We start from the raw sequence: 18,877 nt of genomic DNA on the forward strand, positions 1-18,877 counted from the left end.
TTTTTGTTGTTGAGGCAAAACTTTTGTTTTTGCTAAATTTCTGACAAATTTTGAATTGAAAGTATTTCTTATTTTGTCGAAGGTTTCAGATTAAAATGTGATTTATTACATACCTTGTAATTAACTCGACTAGATTCTTTTCCCTGCAGATACAAACATGATAAAAACAGAGAAATACTCCCAAACCGTTTTAAACTTGAAGCTTGTCTGGTGAAAACGGAAGGAAACTGTTCATGTTGTATTTTTGTTGTTGCAAAAATCATTCCCGTATTTGAAAAATGATGCAGAACTATCTAACTCTGGTATCCCTCTTCCAGAGACGGAGTAATTAGAAACCTACAGTAAAAACAGAAAAACATCTGAACTCAAACAGTCTGAAGCTTCACTGAACCGTTTTAAGAAGCTTCCGATTGACTTGAGATGTTTCAGGTTGTCATAACACCGACTGAACCGCTGGAGCTTTTCAAGAACCCTTAACAACCAAAACACTTCTCAGTCCTCTCCAGGCTGTTTGGGGTCAGTTTTATACATCCAGATCCTTCTAAAACTTACTTTCTGGTTAAAGTTGGATTCACTCAGCCGGATCTCTAAAGGCCAGATTCGCTTTTGGGATCAAACTCAACTCAGAACTAAGAGTTAAACCATAAATAAATCTGAAGGTAAGCGCCACTTTTCTCTCTGCAGGCCAGCAGTGGCTCAAGGTCAGCACCTCGTGGCCAAATAAAGAACTGCATCAGTTAAAGACTCAAAAGAGGAAAAATACAAAAAATGGATTACGGCTGAAAAATATAGAAAAGATCAATAAGATAAAAATGGGTGAATCTTCTTTAAATTGAACAAAATTGATGTCAAACGTTTGTGCAGCTACCATTTTAAAGATATTTATAAATATTTCCAGAGGTCGTCATTAATATCTTCTAAACAAAAGCAGCACAAATGAAAATTTTTGACCTTTTATGACCTATGGGAACATTTATTAAAATCTTTAAAATCTATACCTGCACCAGTTCTGTTTGATTTAACAGAAGCAGAGAAATGAAACGACACTCACCTTCAAAAACAGAAACAAAGATCAGAACTGAGCATCGTTTGGTTCAGCTGCCATTTACGTCCTCCGATGGCGGTTCTAGACGCTCTATCTCTATGAATCAACCATTTACTGCCATCACCAGTCTGCACCAATCACAGCCTTCCTTCAGGATGCAGAATTAGCAGTCAGACACTAGAGATACAATAAAACCCAAAACACAGAAAGTTGGAATAAGTGCAGACAGGATGGAAGTTGACGGGATAACAAAGAAAATATATGCAAAAGAAAAACATAATGATTGAAAAAAGAGTTTACAGGTCAGATGTTTCAGGAATGATGAGACGAATCCAGAGTTTTTTCTTTATTGCTTCGGTAACGTCTTCTTACATATAAACTCTTCTTTCTAAACACATTCAGTTTCCATCTCTTTGTTTTACTTCACAGTGCTTCCTTCCTTTCTAAACTGTTTTTACATTTGTTACATCCAACCTGCTTTAACATTCACAGAGGAAACAAACGGGTCCCCATACTGAACAGCAGTACATCCTCTTAGCCATTAAACATCTTTTTTTCACTTCGTCTCTTACTTACTGAGATGCTACAAATAAGAAATCAGGTAAAAACATGAAAACAAGATAAGAAAGTAGAGCCAAACAGGGTTATTTACAGGAAACAAATATTATCGCATTCATTTCAGTCGTCTTAATAGAAGAAAGCAGGTTTAGAAATATCTCAACCTGTAAAAACCCAAATCAAACCAGAAACACGAATTACAGCATCTCACTTAAAAATATTTTTTTTTTTCTAATCCAAACAAAGTTAAAGTGGAATTGTTTCCATATATTTCAGTGAAACTGTTAGAAACATGACGATGTATAAAAAAGACTAAAACATTCATAGTAAATATGATTTATGTCTCCAAGTGTAGAGAAATAAAAACTTTACAGCCAGCTGTCCTCAAAATCAAAGATAATAGAATTTTAATTGACTCCAGCTTAGTAAATATGGGTATTTAAAGATTAATGTTGACTTTGTGCAGCTTTGTACTTTTATACTGTAAACAAGAAAAGTTCAGGAGAAACGCTAGTGAACCTCTAATCTCATGTATAAACTGTACATGAAACTGGATTTAAAAGTGTGACATCATCACAAGATAAGATAAACATCCAGCAGTAAAACTAAAATCAGTGGAAACTGTAAACGATATTAAAAAGTAAATCAGGCAGATAAAGTCCAACGTTAAACAGAGTTCCTAGTGGAGAGTCCGACTGAGAAGATGCTCCGAAAAGAAACTGGGTTTCTCACCATTTCCATCAAATTCCCAGAACTGTAAAGAGTCAAAGTTACAATTGTAAAATACAGTATGTTGAGTATTGCTTTGAGTTTATTCAGGAAAAATGGTAAATAGTCATACTTCAAAGCTTTTGCACTTGCACTCCTGCAAGCTAGCGATCAGTTAGCAACTGCTTTACTGATAAGCTTTCAAATATAACTAAGTTATTTTGTTATCTTGAGTGAACTTTTAAAATGTCACAAAAAACACGATGCAAGTTTGATGTGTTTCCATCAACCAGGCTGAGGCTTAATTTAGTCAGATGTTGATGTACGCATGGCTGTAATAATCAGAAAGTAGAGGTTGCTAGCTAGCACAGACTTTAAAATATTTCTGGTTTGGTGCCTCTGGTAAGGCACAGACCCACCAGTGGATGGGAGTGTTCACTACATCTGATCTTTCCTTCTCCACTTTAGAGCATTAACTCAACAAGTGAGTGTTATTGAGGAAGTTATTTAGAATTTTACGTCAACTGTTTCTAATGCAATACTTAAAAAAAATGTTGATAGAAACACGACTAATGAGTTTGGGTTCTGGAGGAATTCAGTCCACGGTCATGAGGGGACCCATAAGGGCTGGAACCAGGCTTATGTGGGAGGCTTCAGTCTAATCAGTCCAGGTTGATCCACACATTTCAGAGCTGCTTTTATCTGTAAGCGTGTCAGTTAAGAAGCCTCGACCATGCTCAGACTGGATTCTCTTCCAACTAAAATCTCCCCATCTTCCTCCTCATTTTCCCCTTCCAAGATGGCGGTCATGGGGGCGGCGAAGAGGCGGCAGCGTCCAGCGAACCGTCGGCTGCTGGAGCAGGGGGGAGTGAGGGAGCGAGGTCGCATGTGGGAGGAGGAGAAGACAAGGACGGGTGAGGAAGAGGTGAGCAGCATCAGATCCCGGCGCCTCCAGCCAAACATCATGGAGAGCGCGCAGGGAGATAACGGAGGGGCGTTCACAGTCAGAAAGCTGCTGGACCTCCCATCATCCAACGGGTCAGAGATCAGGGGAGGAGGAGGCATCTTCTGAGGGTCAGCAGGAGGTGGAAACTGACCGACACAAAGGCGCTCCACTGCCGAGATCCTGGAAGACGCCTCGACTCGACTGCCCTTCCTCAGCAGCAGAGCCTTAAAACTCTCACTCCTGGTTGACCTGGGGTTCCTGAACCCTGCTGCCCGGGTCAGGCGGGGTTCAGTGGGAGTCTCTGGAGGGGAAGAGGATGAAGATGAAGAGGAGGACAGAGGGAGTTCTCCAAAGTCTCTTCTTCCAAGCATCTTTCGCTTCGATCTGAGAAAATTGGACAAGAAGCACCAGTTAGATCCTTGTGTCAGGTCAGTTTGAGAAGATGTTTGATTTGGCCAAATAGTTTTCACAACTACTGGACCAAATCACATCAATTGCCTCTTAATGAGGTTAACCTGCTTCAGCCAACCAGATTTAAAGGGACAAATCTGTGGGAGGAAAGCTGTTGAAGCCTAACTGAAGGGTAAGGGTCAGTGGGAATGAAAGGAGCAAGGAAACAAGATAGGAAACAAGATAGGAAACAAGATAGGAGACTATGCACATATTTAGGTAATAAGGGTTGATTTCACTTTTCGGTACTTCTTTACAGGAATCAGGACTTGGAACTGCACCATCTACATATTTACTGCCCAATTCGAAGGTTTACCTGCAACCTGATTACCGACATGTTCATGCGGTGCCTTCCCATACTGCACTGCTCCAGAGGCAGAGGAAGGGATCAAGCAGATATGAGGATGTGTATTGTCAGTTGTTAGAATACCAGAACTCAGTATCAACTGAAGTGTACCTGTGGATGATGGTGAACAGATCCTCTGTAGTTCGAGGACGACCGGAGACCAACATCTGATCCGCCGAAACGTTGACGAACACATCGTCTGAAAAACAAATGATCAATTCTCTTTTATTAAGTCTAAAATAGACTTGATAAGAATAACCAGTTTATCACTGAGTTTTCCAACCGTGTATCACTTGAGGAGAACCATCAAAACTAGAACATTCAGACACAACAAATGACAGTTTATCTAAACAGTGAGGGCAGCTGAATAGTTTCCAGGTTGAGTGGATCATGGGACAAGTTGATTCATGACTATGGGCCGTAACCACTGGCTCTCTGCCATTTGCTTCATGGACACAGAAAACCTGAAGACTAAAGCTGTTGGCTAAACCTGTCACTGGACGATGCACTGGAACCCAATAATGTAGACTGATTTTAGGGTCACTGGTATTCTTACTGTATGACTCTACTGCTGCTGTTTTAGATTATGCTTGGCTCAATGCTAGTTGTACAGTGCACAACTAGCAAAGCGCACACATCCAATAGTAGGTTCTAATCCTTGGAAGTTGGTCACAATTCTATAAATTCATTACTTCTATGTAAAAAGTTCAACTTCTCAAGGCTCTGATGAGAATAACCTGAAGAATCCAGCATTGTCTCGTCTTTACTGTAACCAAAATGTGTGCAACTCACCATCTGAAGACCTGCTAGCCTCCTTGACCTCATCACCTTGGGGCTCTTCCTTTCCTGGTTCTTCCTCCTCTTCATCTGGTTCTTTGATCAGGAGGTCTGGCAGTGATAGCTCCCCGTGCAGGCTCTCAGTTGACAGCAAACTGCTGAGGGAAAACCTGCTCTGACCAATCAGAGTGTACGAGCTTTCAGAGTCACTCGTCTCTTGGTTGCAAACTTTGAATTTCCTTCGCCTGTTGACCCTTTCTTTTATCACATCTGGGTCATCTTCTGATGATGATGAAGATGATGATGAAGAGGAGGACGATGATGACGATGAGGGAGAGGGCTCCATTTTTGGTGACATCATCAACAACTGTCGGCCTGGCCGCCTCTTCCTCACTCTCCTGGATTTACCTTTTTTGTTGGATGACATCATCATCATCATGACTGTTTTCTTCCTCTCCTTGTCTTCCACTCTACCTTCCTCTTCCTCATCTTCATCTTCAGCAAGTGAGGACTTCATAAACCTCCTGTGGTTGGTCATCTCCTCATCCTGCTGCCTTGTCCCAATGATCCTACCAAAACGAGGCTCAGCCACCCCAGATTGAATTGCTTCTGTCCAGGTAGAAGTGGTTTCACGGACTCCTGAGGGACCCATCCCCACTGATGGGGACCCTGAAGAGTGATGGGTCTCATAGCCATCGATCATTTGTGATGAGCTGCAGGATTTGTTGTAAATATTACCAGCTCTAGTTTCTAAGGTGCTTCTGGTTTCCATTGTGGTCTGAGTTTCTAAAGTATGACTGTTTGCTGAAGTCCCTTTGAGTTTCTCTCCAGTGTGTTTGGATGCAAAAGCTGGTTTTGCTGTTTTGGGAAAGGTCAACGAAGGATCTGGCTTCTTGTGCAAAATCTGTGGCTTCTGCCTTTGAGGAGAACTGGCAGGTGAGTTTCTTGAGTTCACCGAGCATCCTGGTATTTCTGAATTGTCAGAGGTGTTTGTCAAGTGCTTTGGTGATGGCATGTTGCTAGATGTATGGGACTGCGTGTTAAAGGAATCTAAAGTGTTAGGTCTAGGGCAGGACTCTGTGTTATGCCCAGGGCTACTCGGCCCTCCTGGTACTCTTCTAGGCTTTGGGGATGTCAAGGGACCCAGAATGCCAAGATCAGGCTTCTTAGGGGGGACAGGTTTCTCTGGAGAGTACAGCTTCCTTGGACTGCTTGACCAAACATCCCTATTATTGTTTTTCACATCAGTCTTATTCTGTATTTCTGATTTATTCTTTTCATTTCTTTCATATTCGTTTATCTTTTCTGTTACGTTGGTCTTCTTTTCTCTCAATCTCTTTATATCCTTTGCAAAGTCTGCTTCTGAGGAAGGTTGCTCTAATGGAGGATTGTGGATATTATTATTCATGCAACATGTGTCATCATCATCAGGACACATTTTTACCCATGGACTGTCAAGACTGGAGACATTCACACTCGCCATAGGGGGACACATGTCTGAATCTTTATTCTGTTGCCCATTGACCTGGACATTTTGTGTGATTTCTTTGCTAAGCTTAAAGTCATGGTCTTTCTCGCTAACTGAGCTGCCTTGTTGTCTTTGAAGCTTCGTATCACCTGACTCTGCAGTGGAAATCCCACTCTCACTTTTCATTGGGTCTTTGCAATACAGTTCTGTCTGTTTTACTTTAGTACTGACTCGGCCATTGCTGTTGGCTAATAATGGACTTGTGTCACTGCTAGCTGTATTATAGGTAGCCTGTTTTGGTCCAGGTGGAGACACGTCTCCATCAGCATTGGCAAGACAATCAAGAAAGGACTCATTTAATGCATCAAAGTCTGGTTGAGTCTCTTCCGTCTGGTTACCGTTAGTTAGTAACACACTAACTTCAGTGTGAAGTTGGCTGTCAGTTGGGTCATGTTCGGTTTGCTGTACTGCCTGGTTTTTGACCGAGCGGAGTTTGACACACTGCAAAGCTTGAGGGGTGATCAGATGAGAGAGGGGCCTTGGAGATGTGCTTGGACTTGATGGGAGAAAGGAAAAGGAGGAAGCTTCAGCGAGAGCAGGTGATGGAGGAGAAGGTTGCGGAGGAGGGGAGTCGGCTATGTCAGATAATTCAAAAGATGGTTGAGAAGGTTGGCAGGGTGGCGAAAGATCAAAGTGGGATGGTACAGACGAGCCCAGAGAATGATGTGAGGTCTGCCTCACAGCATAAGAGTAGGGAGGAGGAGGAGGCCGGGTGGGGATAGGTAGAGGAGGAGGAGGAGGGGGTAGAGATAAAGGTGGGAGATCATTGGGAAGTGGAAGAGGCTTGGTAAAAGACAGAGGAACATGGAGGCAAAATTCAGGTGTTGAAGGAGTTGTAAGTGGTGAAGGAGGAGAAGAAGAAGGAGACTGTATAGGAGGTGGAGGGATAGAAGTGATAACTGGAGAGACAGGGAGGCAGAACCCAGGGATTGTAGGAGAAGACTGTGGAAGAGGAGGTGGTGGTGGAGGAGGAGGATGTGGAAGACAAGGAGCACGAAGGCAAAACTCAGGGACTGGAAAAGTGGACTGTGGGAGTGGAGGGGGAGGAAGAGGAGGTGGGGGAGGAAGAAGATCAGGAGTTTGAAAGCAGAACTTGGAAGAAGGGGAAGAGGACTGTGGAAGTGGAGGAGGAGGAGGGAGAAGTGATTGCCTGGCTAAGGAGTCAGATGAGGTGTAGGAGGAGAGAGAGGAGGTGGAGGAAAATGAGGAAGAGAGAAGTGATGACTTCCTCTGTGGCACTGGAGGCTTTGGCTTCCCTTTTCCTCGAGACCTGGTCCTGGGGAGGGAAGAGGCTGTGGGGGAAAATGGTGAGGTTGAAGAGCATGAGCTAAAGAAAGGGGAGGCTGGAGGAAGGGAAAATGCTCCTGGGCTTGCTGTAAGAGGGGAGGAAGGATTGTGGGGTGAAGAGACTGGAGTTCCAGGACTGGGGGTGTTAGACTGGCTGGAGTAACCACTGGATGGAGAGGCAAGCCGCTGAAGCCCAGCAACAGAGGAGTCAGGTGGATGGTTGAGAGAGAGTTTCAGATCTTTATCCTCTGAACTTGGATATCCAGGGTTAAGCGCTTGGCAGTATTTGGGGCTCATTGGGTTGGCACTGGAAGGGTCGGAGTCAGTGGAAGTTGCCTTCTGGGAGTTTGGATTTAAAGGCTCGAAGGTTGTGACTGTCCCACAGTTCAGACCACTCTGACGTCTTTTTGCATTGCTCCTGGGCACCCAGGGGTCAGGGAAGGTCTGAGGAGATGATTTAGGTGTGTGCAAGGTGCTGCGATCCACACGAGGACTCCGGTCAGGACGTGGGCTTGTTGTTGAACGCGAGGCCTTGCTGCGACCTGGCCGGCGCCTCAAGGAGTCGGAGCGCAGTGGCGGGGGAGGTGGGCGCTTGGACTTGCGTAGGGAGATGCTGCGTGTCATAGAGCGAGAGTAGAATGCTGAAGTGCTGGACTTCCTTTTCTCCCGGTTCAGCAAGGGAGATGAAGACATCTTCTCTGAACAAAGGGAGGTGTTGTCAATGCAGAGAGGGGTGGAGCGACCAGAAGAAAGAAGGGGTTCACAGTTCCAGCCTTCTTCAGAGACACATCTTGTGTCCTGGGTGATACCGCTGTGGATGCTGGAGGTAGGAGAAAGAGGCCTGTAGCTCCAGCTTTCCCCACTGCAGGATTCACCATCAGAGAAGTTCTGGGCATTTTGCTGGGTCATGGTATGATCGGCCAGAGCCTGGTAACTAAACTGAGACACAGAATCAGCGATGCTTGAAGAGGAGAGGTAGTGAGAAGAGCCGTCATTTAAAGGCCTATCACTGGGATAAGACCACTCTGATTGCAATTGGCTGGGGGTGTCAGAGATGCAGGAGTTGACAGGAGAAGAAGGAAAACAAGATGATGAGGAAGAAGGAGATTGGGGTATGACTCTGACATTAGGATCGTAGGGCAACAATGGCTGGAAATCACTTGGGAAACCTTGCTGATCCTGTGACTGCAGAGAAAACGACAAGAAAAGAGACACAACCTTTAACTTGGCTGTGGTTAATTCAACGTGACACTATTTTTCTTGGACTGACCTGGCTGTAAGATGAGGAAGCACTGAGTGTCCTGTAGGTGGTGCTGTTAAAGCTGACCTCCGAACTCAGAGAGGAGTTGGTGGGAATACGGGGGAGGCAGTCGATCTCAGAGGAAGACGAGTGACAGGAGTTGGGCTGCTTGCCAACATTTGGTGAGGCGGTCAGGGAGGCCATGAGGCTGGACATGCCCTCACCCTTTGGGGCTCTGATTCTCCTGGAGGTAGACGGTCCCTCCTTTCTGTCTCTTTCACTCTCCTCCATGGCCTCCTCCATGCTGTTTTGCTGATGTGAGGAGGAGGATGAGGAAGGAAGTCGACCCACTGTTGAGTACTGGCCAGGTAGATTCACTGGAACCGAGGGCTTGGGGATGACATCGTCCGATATTGCAGAAACGGTTTTACGGCGGCTCAGTTTATGAGGTCTTCGGTTTAACGAGTCTCCATTAGAGATTGTTCTCCGAAAACTGGCCTGTCGGTCAAAACTCTCACCTTAAAGGCAAATAAACAACAAATTACAAATTACTCCATCTTTGGAGTTTAGGCAACAGATTACAAACAACTCAGAATAAATCAAACACTAAATAAATCAAACTATTACAGGAAAACTGCTTCTTTCCCTTTAAGATGATGGACTACTTGTTGTTTTTAGGACTCAAGAATAACTGGTTTGGTTTAGGAATAAAAATCTTTAGTTTGGTTGAAAATCCCAAATTTTTTGGTATGAATGTTTGAAACATTCTTTTAAAGTTCTCATTCCAACTTCATATTTGCTTTGGTCTAAGAAATAAATGATTCGGCTTAAGAAATAAAACTACTTGGTCACATTAAGGTGTTGCACAATTGTTAGGACTGTTCCCTTGCTACCTGGCTGCTACATGGTTGTTTGTCCTGTGTGTCTAAATGTCTCTAAGCTGAATAAGAGGTCTTTATGTGGTTAAAAAAAAAAAAAAAAGTAAAATCTTTGGTTAAATTGAGAAATTAAGAAACAATTTACATGTAAAAAGGTTGTAGTTTGGAGAAAATTGTGATATTAGCCAAAAAAATGTAGTTTTTCCTACTTAATGTTCAGAAGTTAAGCTGATGTGCCATGCGATCATAACAAAAGCAAGATTTTTTTCTGGACCAGTTGCTAATTCACCAACCGCATTGCTAGCAGTTACAATATAAATATTTTTGTAAATTAAAATGAATATAATAAATCTAAAAGAAGGTCACATCAGGTTTAAGGACTAATTTGAATCACAAACAAATGTCAAACCATCTTTAAAGGCTGTAACATCACAGATTGAGTCAAACCCAGAGGTTCTGAAGGTTCTAGAGGTTCTGGTCTTTGCACCTGTCACGTTGATAGGAACTATATCGGCTGCGACGGCCTCCGCCTGCTGCCTCATCTTCTCCTCCGGCGTTGGAAGGCGCTGAAGAGGCTCCGTGTCAGATCCATCATCCCAGCAGGAAGAGAGACTGATGGGATTCAGGACCAGTGGGGTCATGGGTCGCGGGTTGGGGAGGAAGAACTTCTCATCTTCATCTGAAGACGCTGAAGACTGACAATAAAAAAAACAAGGTTTAATTTACAGCTCAGCTCAACTAGAAACAGTTTAATGCCAGTTTTTATGCTTCAGGGTTTAAATGTCGACTAGCAGGGAGCTAAAGGTACGACTGACTAAACTAACTTTAGGAAGTTTGGTCCCTGTTTACCTTTCTCCTCCAAAATGAAAACTTGAAACAAACTGAAAAACAAGACTGAGAGAAAAAGTCCAAGACTCTGGACCTCTGAGTGGGAGAAAGAGGACAAAAAAACAAAACGATTAGAGTCATCTGGATGCAGCAAGAACAGTGGCAATGCCTGAGTTTGACCAGCAGGTGGCAGCAGAAGTCAAACATCTTCACAGCTGCAGAGTAAATGAAGGGTTAATTAAGCTTTTCAAGCCTTTAAAATGAAATAATGTCAAAGCAGCAAAGTCTCTGGATGAATAATTAATGGATGTGTTTCTGTTTATGAGGCTTCATATAAAATAATCCCTGCAGGATTATAATCTGCAGTGTGTAGTCATCGCTTCATGACTCATTAGGCCGCCGTTTCCCTGCGGTCGCTTCAGCCTCATTAATATTCATGAGTCACTGACACCATCTCACCATCGCTCTGCCTCTGCTCCGCCAGCCTCTGTGAGCGCCGCCCTCTGATTGGTCCAGACCGCACAGTGGAGCAAAGGTGGGACTTGGTGGGCGGGGCTTGAAGCAGTCATGCTGAGTCAGCCCGTTGTAAGCTGTGGACAGACAGAAAGAAAAGGAAGAGCCAATCAGCAGGTAGACCTGCTAGTGCTGGCTGTGAAGAGGAGCAGTGCTGCAGCTGCTGCGATGCAGTCTGCAGCAGAGCAGTGCTGCAGAGCAGTGCTGCAGCAGAGTGCGCCACTGCAGTCCAACTGCAACACTCATTTCTTCACTCACATGTCTGCAGATCAATACCTTTTCATTTAAAGATCAAAATCTGATTCAAAGCTTCCAGGGAAGAGAAAACTACAACCCATCAATTTATTTCTCTGCGTTGTAAAGCAGAAAAACATTTTATTTTAATTCAGAGCATAAAGACTAATCATTTAAAGTGGTCAGTGTGCACTCTGTAGTTTTGTCTCTTTCTGTCTTTGTCCTTGTTCTCGTCTCTCCTCTCCATCTGGTCAGACTCCAGCAGTATTCATCTCACCTCGCAGGTCATCAGCGCTGCCCGACCGCCGTTTCCCAGGAATGAAGCGCAGACCCTGCGGAGGCTTCTGGGTACTGTAGTGAACGGACCATTTGCTGTCCCTGTCCCCGGCTGCAGAGACAAAGACAAAGACGGACGGAGACAGAATAATCACTGTGAGGTTTTCTGTGTTTAATCTCGTTCCAGCAGATTTCCTCTCACACCGAGACAGTGGATGATGGAAGTTGCAGCTCTCAGCAGCGTCAAGGTGACCCCGGCTCCCTGCTTCAGGGGCTTTTAATTTGAAGGAAAGGCCGTCTGACTTCCAGGGGAATTCAGTGGACAGGTGTGTGGACAGATGTCCCATTTAACTCTCAGTTTTCTGTAAATGGGAGCCAGAACGCTGGCACATAAAAACAGACGACCATTTAAATGGTCACAGGCTTGTGAACTCCTAAAACATTTCTATTTTATTTGCAACATGAATAAACTCAATCAGGAGATCAGACAAATACTGAATAATCAAATTCGTGTAAAACGAGGTTTATCGTCTTAAAACCGATTTCTGCGTTCAGTCCAGAAAACGTCTCTGAGACGACACAGTTAGTCCTCGTCTGTCAAACCAAGCATTGACCTTTGACACGTGATGTCACGCTCTTCAGAAAGCGGTCCACTCCGCCATGATGGACGTCAAAACAATCACGTTAACTACTGTACAGCTTGACAGTTTATAGCCTAAAATCACTTTAATTTATTTGATTTCACTGTGAAGACAAGGATGAAAACTAAACTTTTAATTTTATCGTAAACATTTTGATGAGGAACAAAGACAACGATGGAGAAAAAGCCATCAGTCGTCAGGACGGGCAGCTCTCAGTGAATTCATGGGATTTCAGCAAAAGCTTTTTATAAGTAAAGAAGATTAACATTTATAAACTTCATAAGTAAGTAAGATTATAAAGATAAAATCAAGTATCACATTATGGAGAAGACGCGTCTAATCAATAGTAAAAATGGAGAAAACGTTCCACTGTCATGTAGCTTAGCATGAAAAACATTGGAAACTAAAACAACTTGAGAAAATCAGTCAAAACTCCAGACTCTGACTCCCAGCCTCCATCATGGCGCCTCAACGGGATTAGGAAATGTATTTGTAATAGATCAATTACTGCTCAAAATGTGACGATTTACGTCTTCATCAGTGTTTTGTAAAGCTCTGCTCAAGGTGGCAGATTGTTGGAGTTTCTCTGTTTAATTTCAATTTTTAATTGTTTCTAACGTAGATCTGCTATGTTAGAAACGTTTGTCAGCTGAAAAACATTTCAAAATCATTTTCCTTGGCGCTGATTGGCTGAAGACTGTAGCTATTAGCTTCTGTGGTAGCGCTAAAATGGTTTTCATGGTAACCTGAGGTTTCAGTTTGGCTTTACTGACGTTTACATCCTCAAAACACTGAATGTTTCACGAGAACTTAAAAGTGTCAATTATATAGTTACTACTGATTAAAAGGTTCAAATATTGGGTCATCATGGATCAATCGCCTCTTATTTCTACTGGTGACCAGTAAAACCCTCTGGAACTGTCCAGAACATCTCCTGAGGGTCCGGTTCCCCCAACACAGCAGATCCTCTACAGATGAAATGTTTCCAAGCAAACGAACATAAAACAGTGAAGTTCTGGTTGGAGTCACTGAGCAGAACGAACCAATAAACCGGTTTACCGATCAATAATCAATCAATCACCTACTGTCAGTCACTCACAGGTCGTAAGAAAAGAAATCTGAACACAGATCAAACTGTCGACCTCAACTATGTTTGGTTCAATGCAAAAACCCGACAGCCAATCACAGAGCAGGATGATATGAGGTCATCTTCAAAGATCCATAACTGATATCTATTGATCCTGACTGACCCAGTTTCTGATCCTCAGCGCTGCGTCTCCTACCTGTGGTCCTGGTGAGGAATCTGAGGACGGATTTGATGGCGGCTCCGATCAGAACCATGACGACGCCACACAGCCTCACACACACACCCACACACACTCACACACACTCCTGCGGCTGCAGCAGCAGCAGTAATGCAGCTCCGCTCGCTGCGACGCCGCTCTCCTCCCACTCCTCTCTCTCTTTCTCTCTCGTTCGCCCCCAGCCTCTTTCTCCCTCTCTCACTTCCACACACACACACACACACACACACGCGCACACACACACCTGCCACGCTGGCAGGACGCCAGCGCACGTGCGCGCCCTTCAGGAGCCACCAGGTGATGAAGGTTACCTGCAGACTCTGCAGGAACGTGTTGCTTTGAAGATGAAGGGGAAGGGGCTGTTTGTGGGTCTGATGTGAAACGTTTTATCTTTTATTCTCTGTGTTCTGGTGTCGCTGGGAGGACAATCCATCCGCAGGGTTTAGAGGAAAAATCCAGGAAATAACGAGCCGAGTTCTGCATCGGCTGAGTGATAAAAGGCCTCATTATGTCTCATTTTATGAATCCTTCATGTTTTATTCTGTCACTTTGAAGCTCTTAAAGCAGCTGGACGTTTGTAGGGTTTGTGTTGCTTTAAAGCCTTTTTCAACCTCAACGTGTTTATTGGGAGTATGTAGATTCTAATGTATATTTAATGGAACATTTTCCAGTTTAGTTCAGATGGTTGATGCCTCCTTTGTATCGGTTTTTTTATTTCCCTGCAGTTCAATCTTTGTTTTTCCTCGTCCTTCAGTCCTTTATAGTGTTTTTCCTACCGTCTTTTTGATGCTATATTGTGTCTGTAGTTCCTTTGTCATGTTTTATTTGCAGCATTGACCTTACTCCATGCTTCAAGGTGGTAAAAGCTGAAGCATGACCAGTTTGTCCACAGACTTTGTAGTTTGCAGATGATTTTCATGCATCTTTAATGAAACCTCTTGGTCTTGGTGTAACATTTTCCAGTGGAAGTCAGGCCTATGAAGAGAAGAGATATTTAACTCTAAATGGTTTTTCTTTACTGTTCTGTGAGAATCATCAGCTGATGGTGAAGCAGATACCAAACTGGACTTTAAGGTTCTGAAACACCAGCAGCTGAACCGTCCTTCAGCTCCGTCCTCCATAATTAGTTTTAGTGGTTAATTGGGTTCACCTCCATCACCAGAGCCAAACTGGGACAGTTCCAGTTGGTAAATGTGTCGACAATGTGGAGCAGCTAATTACAGTGTTCAAGGCTGACGGCCTCCCTGTCTGTTCATCTCCATCTCCTCGCTGTTGTAATTAGTTTCAATAATTAGACACCAAGTAGGGCAAATTATCTCACTGTTATATTTAGAACCAAGAGGCTCAATCAGAACCGTCACCATTAAGAAAGCCAGGAAAGATGGGCGGGAATCAGGAAACACAGAAAAATCAATTATTTACGTTCCTAAGTTTCTTGAAGATGTTAAAAATGACAGAATTATGTTTAGTTCACATACAAAATATTAAAATGGTCAATAAACATGTTGGATAAATCAGATTTTAGATCGGAGCGGTTCCGACGTTCTTCCTACCGGATCAGATCACCAGGAATAAATCGTAAGATTATCTACAGCAGGGGGGTCCAAATGTTTTATCATGTGGGCCAAAATTAAAATTGTAGATTTAAAAGTAGTCGGCCAAACAAAAATAAATCAGCCAATATTCAAGCAACAAGTGAAACCTGATATTTATTGCAGATCTAAAACTGACGGCGCATCAGATAGAAAAAAGAGTAAATTTAGAGGTTAATCAGGTTTTTTGTAGAAAATTTCTAGTAATAAATAAAAATAAATTTTTTTCTAGAAAATTTCTGAAATTGTTCTCAAAATTTCAGGGTTTTTAGGCAAAAATGTACTACTTTGTTTTCTCCTAAAATGGCCCTAATCCACTGTAGCAGATTTGGCCTGTTTTCTGTATTAAAAGGAAAGTGTCTAGTTTTCTTTTTCTTGGGGCTCAATTGAATAAATTTATTTTCAGTAACAGGATTTGGGTCACTTTGTTTCTAAACAGCTGCTATGGAAGAAAAGTCTCCTGGTTTTACCTTTTATTAAAAGTTGGTTATAAAAACATAAATACGTTGTGTTGTACTGTGCAACAAAATCATTAACCTGATTACAAATTAAAAGTGTCCAGTCTCAGAATGACTACTAACACATAGACAAAACAACGGTTTAACAAGCAGCTGAAGCTCTAAAATCCTCCAATATGGTTGAATTTAATCAATTCTGCAAAGATCATTTGTCTCAGCAGTGAGCCAGTTATTTTATGGAGAAATGACTTTTTCCAGCGTCAACATGGCTGACGGAGGTGAAGCTGCCAGGTAGCAGCTGCTGCAGCCATACGGGCCGCTCATCTGCTGGAACAGGAATTAGCCTGTAGCTTAGCATATGGAGCTGCTGCTAATCCATGAACACAAATACACACAGAGCAGATTACACACACAGAGGAGGTCATTAGGAGAAATACAGAGAGCCGGTTGTGCTAAGAGTTATGAGAAGAACAAAATATGTGATGCATTATTGATCTGAGAGAGAGAGAGAAACAGAGAGGTTCTCATAGCTGCAGGCTACAGGTTCTGCAGCTATGAGAACCAGTAGAAACTGGGAAACAAAGACTCACATTCCCCAACATATTTCAGGAGCAAACTTTCAGCTGACTTGATCAGTTTAGCATCAACACTGATCATGTGATCAATAATGCAGCAGCGATTCCTGCTGAGACACAGGAAAGTAAAAGGCCTGTTGGGGCCAAACAGAGGAAAACCCAGATAATCCTCATTTAAAGAACCTCCATCAGCTCTGCTGAGGAGAAACAGCATCAAATATTAATGGCTCTGAAACAGTTTGAATAACAGAAAATGGAAATGAGAAGAAATGGAAACTTCATTTCTTGAACTGTAAGAACTGCAGCGAGTGTTTCTTCTACTTATTTAGTTAGAGTCTTTGTTTAATGATAGTTTTAATGTTGAATTCTCATTAGTCTTGTTCTAGTTGAGAACAGGAAATCAAACCCAAAACGTGAACTCTGGTCTGTCTACAAACCTCCCTCTGGGTTCTGCTGAAGTCAACTCTGGTGCGGTTCGATATGTGAACACCAAGTGGACCGCAGACCGTTCCGAAAGCAGGAAGCATGCTACAGCGCAGGGCATTCTGGGTAAATACAACCAAAGCTAACGCACTAGCATGAGAAATGACTTGTGGTGAAAAGAAGACAAGAGAGAAATTATGCAACCACTAAAATCTGATAACTCCATTTTTGTTTCCATTTTGTGAAGAAGGAAGTTGTGCTCGGAGGTTTTCATGTCATTTCCTTCAGTGGTTCTTGGTGCAGCGCCCCCACAGGTGAGGAGGGGAACAGGTTTTAAAGGGTTTGGTTGGTTTGACTCAGAACAACCACAGCAGCTGGAAATGGGACAAATGTTAACATTTTGGTCCCAAATCGAACTGAATCTATCGAACGATAAGGTGCGAAAACAGTCGGCCAAAGACCAAGACTTTGAGGAAGGCAGCAACCAATCAGAGATTAAGACGAGACCAAACCAATGTGAGACCATTTTCAAGGCCGTTGCTGTAATCATGATAATGTAGCAAACTTTAAAATAAAATTTCAAGCTTTCAAAATTCAGAGTTTCCCGCTGAAGTAGGTAAGTGAGGTACTGTCATGAGACGATGCCACAATGAGACCCAAACCAAGACTCAAACATCGTAGCCTTCCATCAATCCTGAACCAAACCCAGACCAAAAGGTTTGCTGGTTGGGGCCAAACTGGGAAAACTCCACACTGGACAAAGGACAGAACGATTCAGACCATCGACACTCGTTCCTGATAACCAGTGCTAGCAGAAGAAGTCACATCCAATGAACTGAAACCAAAGTACTGAATGTCTGACGGCAGTATACTGGTTCCAGAAGAACCTCTAACTGGTGTAAAATGACAACATTGTCCAAACTAGAAGCCGTACCTTTCTGGAGAAGCGGTGTGGTCGACAAGGCTTCCTGCTTTGAGCCTTTCCCCTGGCGACGTCGGAACCAAAGACATCTGGTCTTGCGCCTCTTAGTGGGCTGGTAGCGGTACTGCGGTGGCACCTCTGGTTCCTTTGGAGGGTTTACGACGCCCAACAGGTTGGGGGCAGGAAGGGCGTAGCCGGGGCGGGGCTCTGGGGACGGGGGGCAGGAACTGGTCCGGCGCCGATGGCTGAGGATGGGGCAGGAGGGGCGCGGCACCTGCAGGGGCGAGGTCTGACTCTTCCCACATGACTCAGGGGAGAAGAAGAGTTTCCCATGAGCCTCCAGTGGGAGGGACGGGTGAACATGCTGCCGCGGTGGGAGGAGCCAGGGGTTTCCCTGAAGGTGAGGTGGGAGGGGCTTCCTGTCACCTGAAGGTGGCGCCGGCCTGGCGTTCAGCCCCATCATGGCGCTCTGCTGCTGGTAGATCTTGGCGCTGAGCAGGCGCCGCCTCAGGCTGCCCTCCGTCTTCGGCTGCAGGGCGGCCATTTTGCGCGGAAGAAGCTCATCGCGCTCTTCGTCGGGTCCGCCGTTCCAGCATTGTGACGATGCTCCAGGCCCCGCCCCCTCACCGCCCAGACAGTCGACGTAAGAAATCATCCTGTCTGATTGGCTAGATGGAGAACGAAGCCTGATTCATGAAACGCCTCATGATATCAGCACCAAAATAGATCCACTGTTAGCTTGTCGACACAAAGCGTTCATGAAATAATGTTTCCAAAACTGGGCGAAACACTTTTTCTCCTAGTTAAGTTCAAAAACATAATCAATTCTAAAGCTGTAGCACTTCAAAATAAAAGCCTTGTTTAATCTTGCAGAGGAAAGTAATCGGTCGTCCTGCATGTAGCAACTTTTTAATTCTGCAGTTGAAGCTGAAAAATGAGTCAAAGGAGATTCTTCAGAGTAAATCCAGTAAGTTCATCAAAGTTTTTCCCACGACACTGAAAATGAATTCAGGTTTTTCAGATTAAAAGAAGGATTTCCACATGTCTGACCACCTTTCCTGATCAAAAACAACCAAAAAAACGTCCAGATTTAGAGTGAAACTCTGCAGCTTCTTCTCATTCCTTCACAGAACAAAACAAACATCCCAAACCTTCGTCTCCTCCAGAAACCAGCCTGCGCTCTGCCTGTGCTCTGCCTGCTCTAATCTGCTAACAGGGATTATCCAGGTCTGCAGATGGCCAGAGTCAACAGGTTTCTACCTCCACATGTTCCCGGCTCATTTCTGACCCTCCAGAAACCAGAAGGTGGCATCTGCCAGGTGAGCTGCAGCTCAGAGCCGCTGACATG

General features: G+C 43.9%; 1 protein-coding gene across 2 annotated transcripts; it reads right to left on the reverse strand.

The window, feature by feature from the left end:
• Nucleotides 1-1,378: 1,378 nt before the first annotated feature.
• nhsl1a (NHS-like 1a) lies at nucleotides 1,379-18,219 on the reverse strand. Of its 2 annotated transcripts, none has more exons than XM_015011732.2 (8): nucleotides 17,542-18,219; nucleotides 11,616-11,726; nucleotides 11,051-11,181; nucleotides 10,251-10,458; nucleotides 8,916-9,403; nucleotides 4,846-8,830; nucleotides 4,165-4,252; nucleotides 1,379-3,641 (listed from the first exon to the last, which is right to left on the reverse strand). In XM_015011732.2, exons 1-8 carry the CDS (start codon nucleotides 18,182-18,184, stop codon nucleotides 3,029-3,031), a joined length of 6,267 nt encoding a protein of 2,088 aa, XP_014867218.2. In that variant the 5' UTR covers nucleotides 18,185-18,219; the 3' UTR covers nucleotides 1,379-3,028. The 2 variants fall into 2 exon arrangements, with proteins under 2 accessions (XP_014867218.2, XP_087859968.1); XM_088003842.1 differs by lacking the exon at nucleotides 17,542-18,219 and adding an exon at nucleotides 13,506-14,865.
• Nucleotides 18,220-18,877: the final 658 nt, after the last annotated feature.

The sequence above is a fragment of the Poecilia mexicana genome, unplaced genomic scaffold, assembly GCF_051168715.1.
Source record: "Poecilia mexicana isolate PSO_F unplaced genomic scaffold, ASM5116871v1 scaffold_2, whole genome shotgun sequence".
NCBI classification, from domain to species: domain Eukaryota; kingdom Metazoa; phylum Chordata; class Actinopteri; order Cyprinodontiformes; family Poeciliidae; genus Poecilia; species Poecilia mexicana.

Excerpts from the sequence above, each read along its gene's own strand:
- nhsl1a (XM_015011732.2), bottom strand. The coding sequence starts at position 18,184 with ATGATTTCTTACGTCGACTGTCTGGGCGGTGAGGGGGCGGGGCCTGGA. Across the intron at positions 11,182-11,615 it reads CAGCGCTGATGACCTGCGAG|CTTACAACGGGCTGACTCAG; the intron begins GTGAGATGAATA and ends GTCTGTCCACAG. Across the intron at positions 10,459-11,050 it reads GGAGCAGAGGCAGAGCGATG|TCTTCAGCGTCTTCAGATGA; the intron begins GTGAGATGGTGT and ends TTTTATTGTCAG.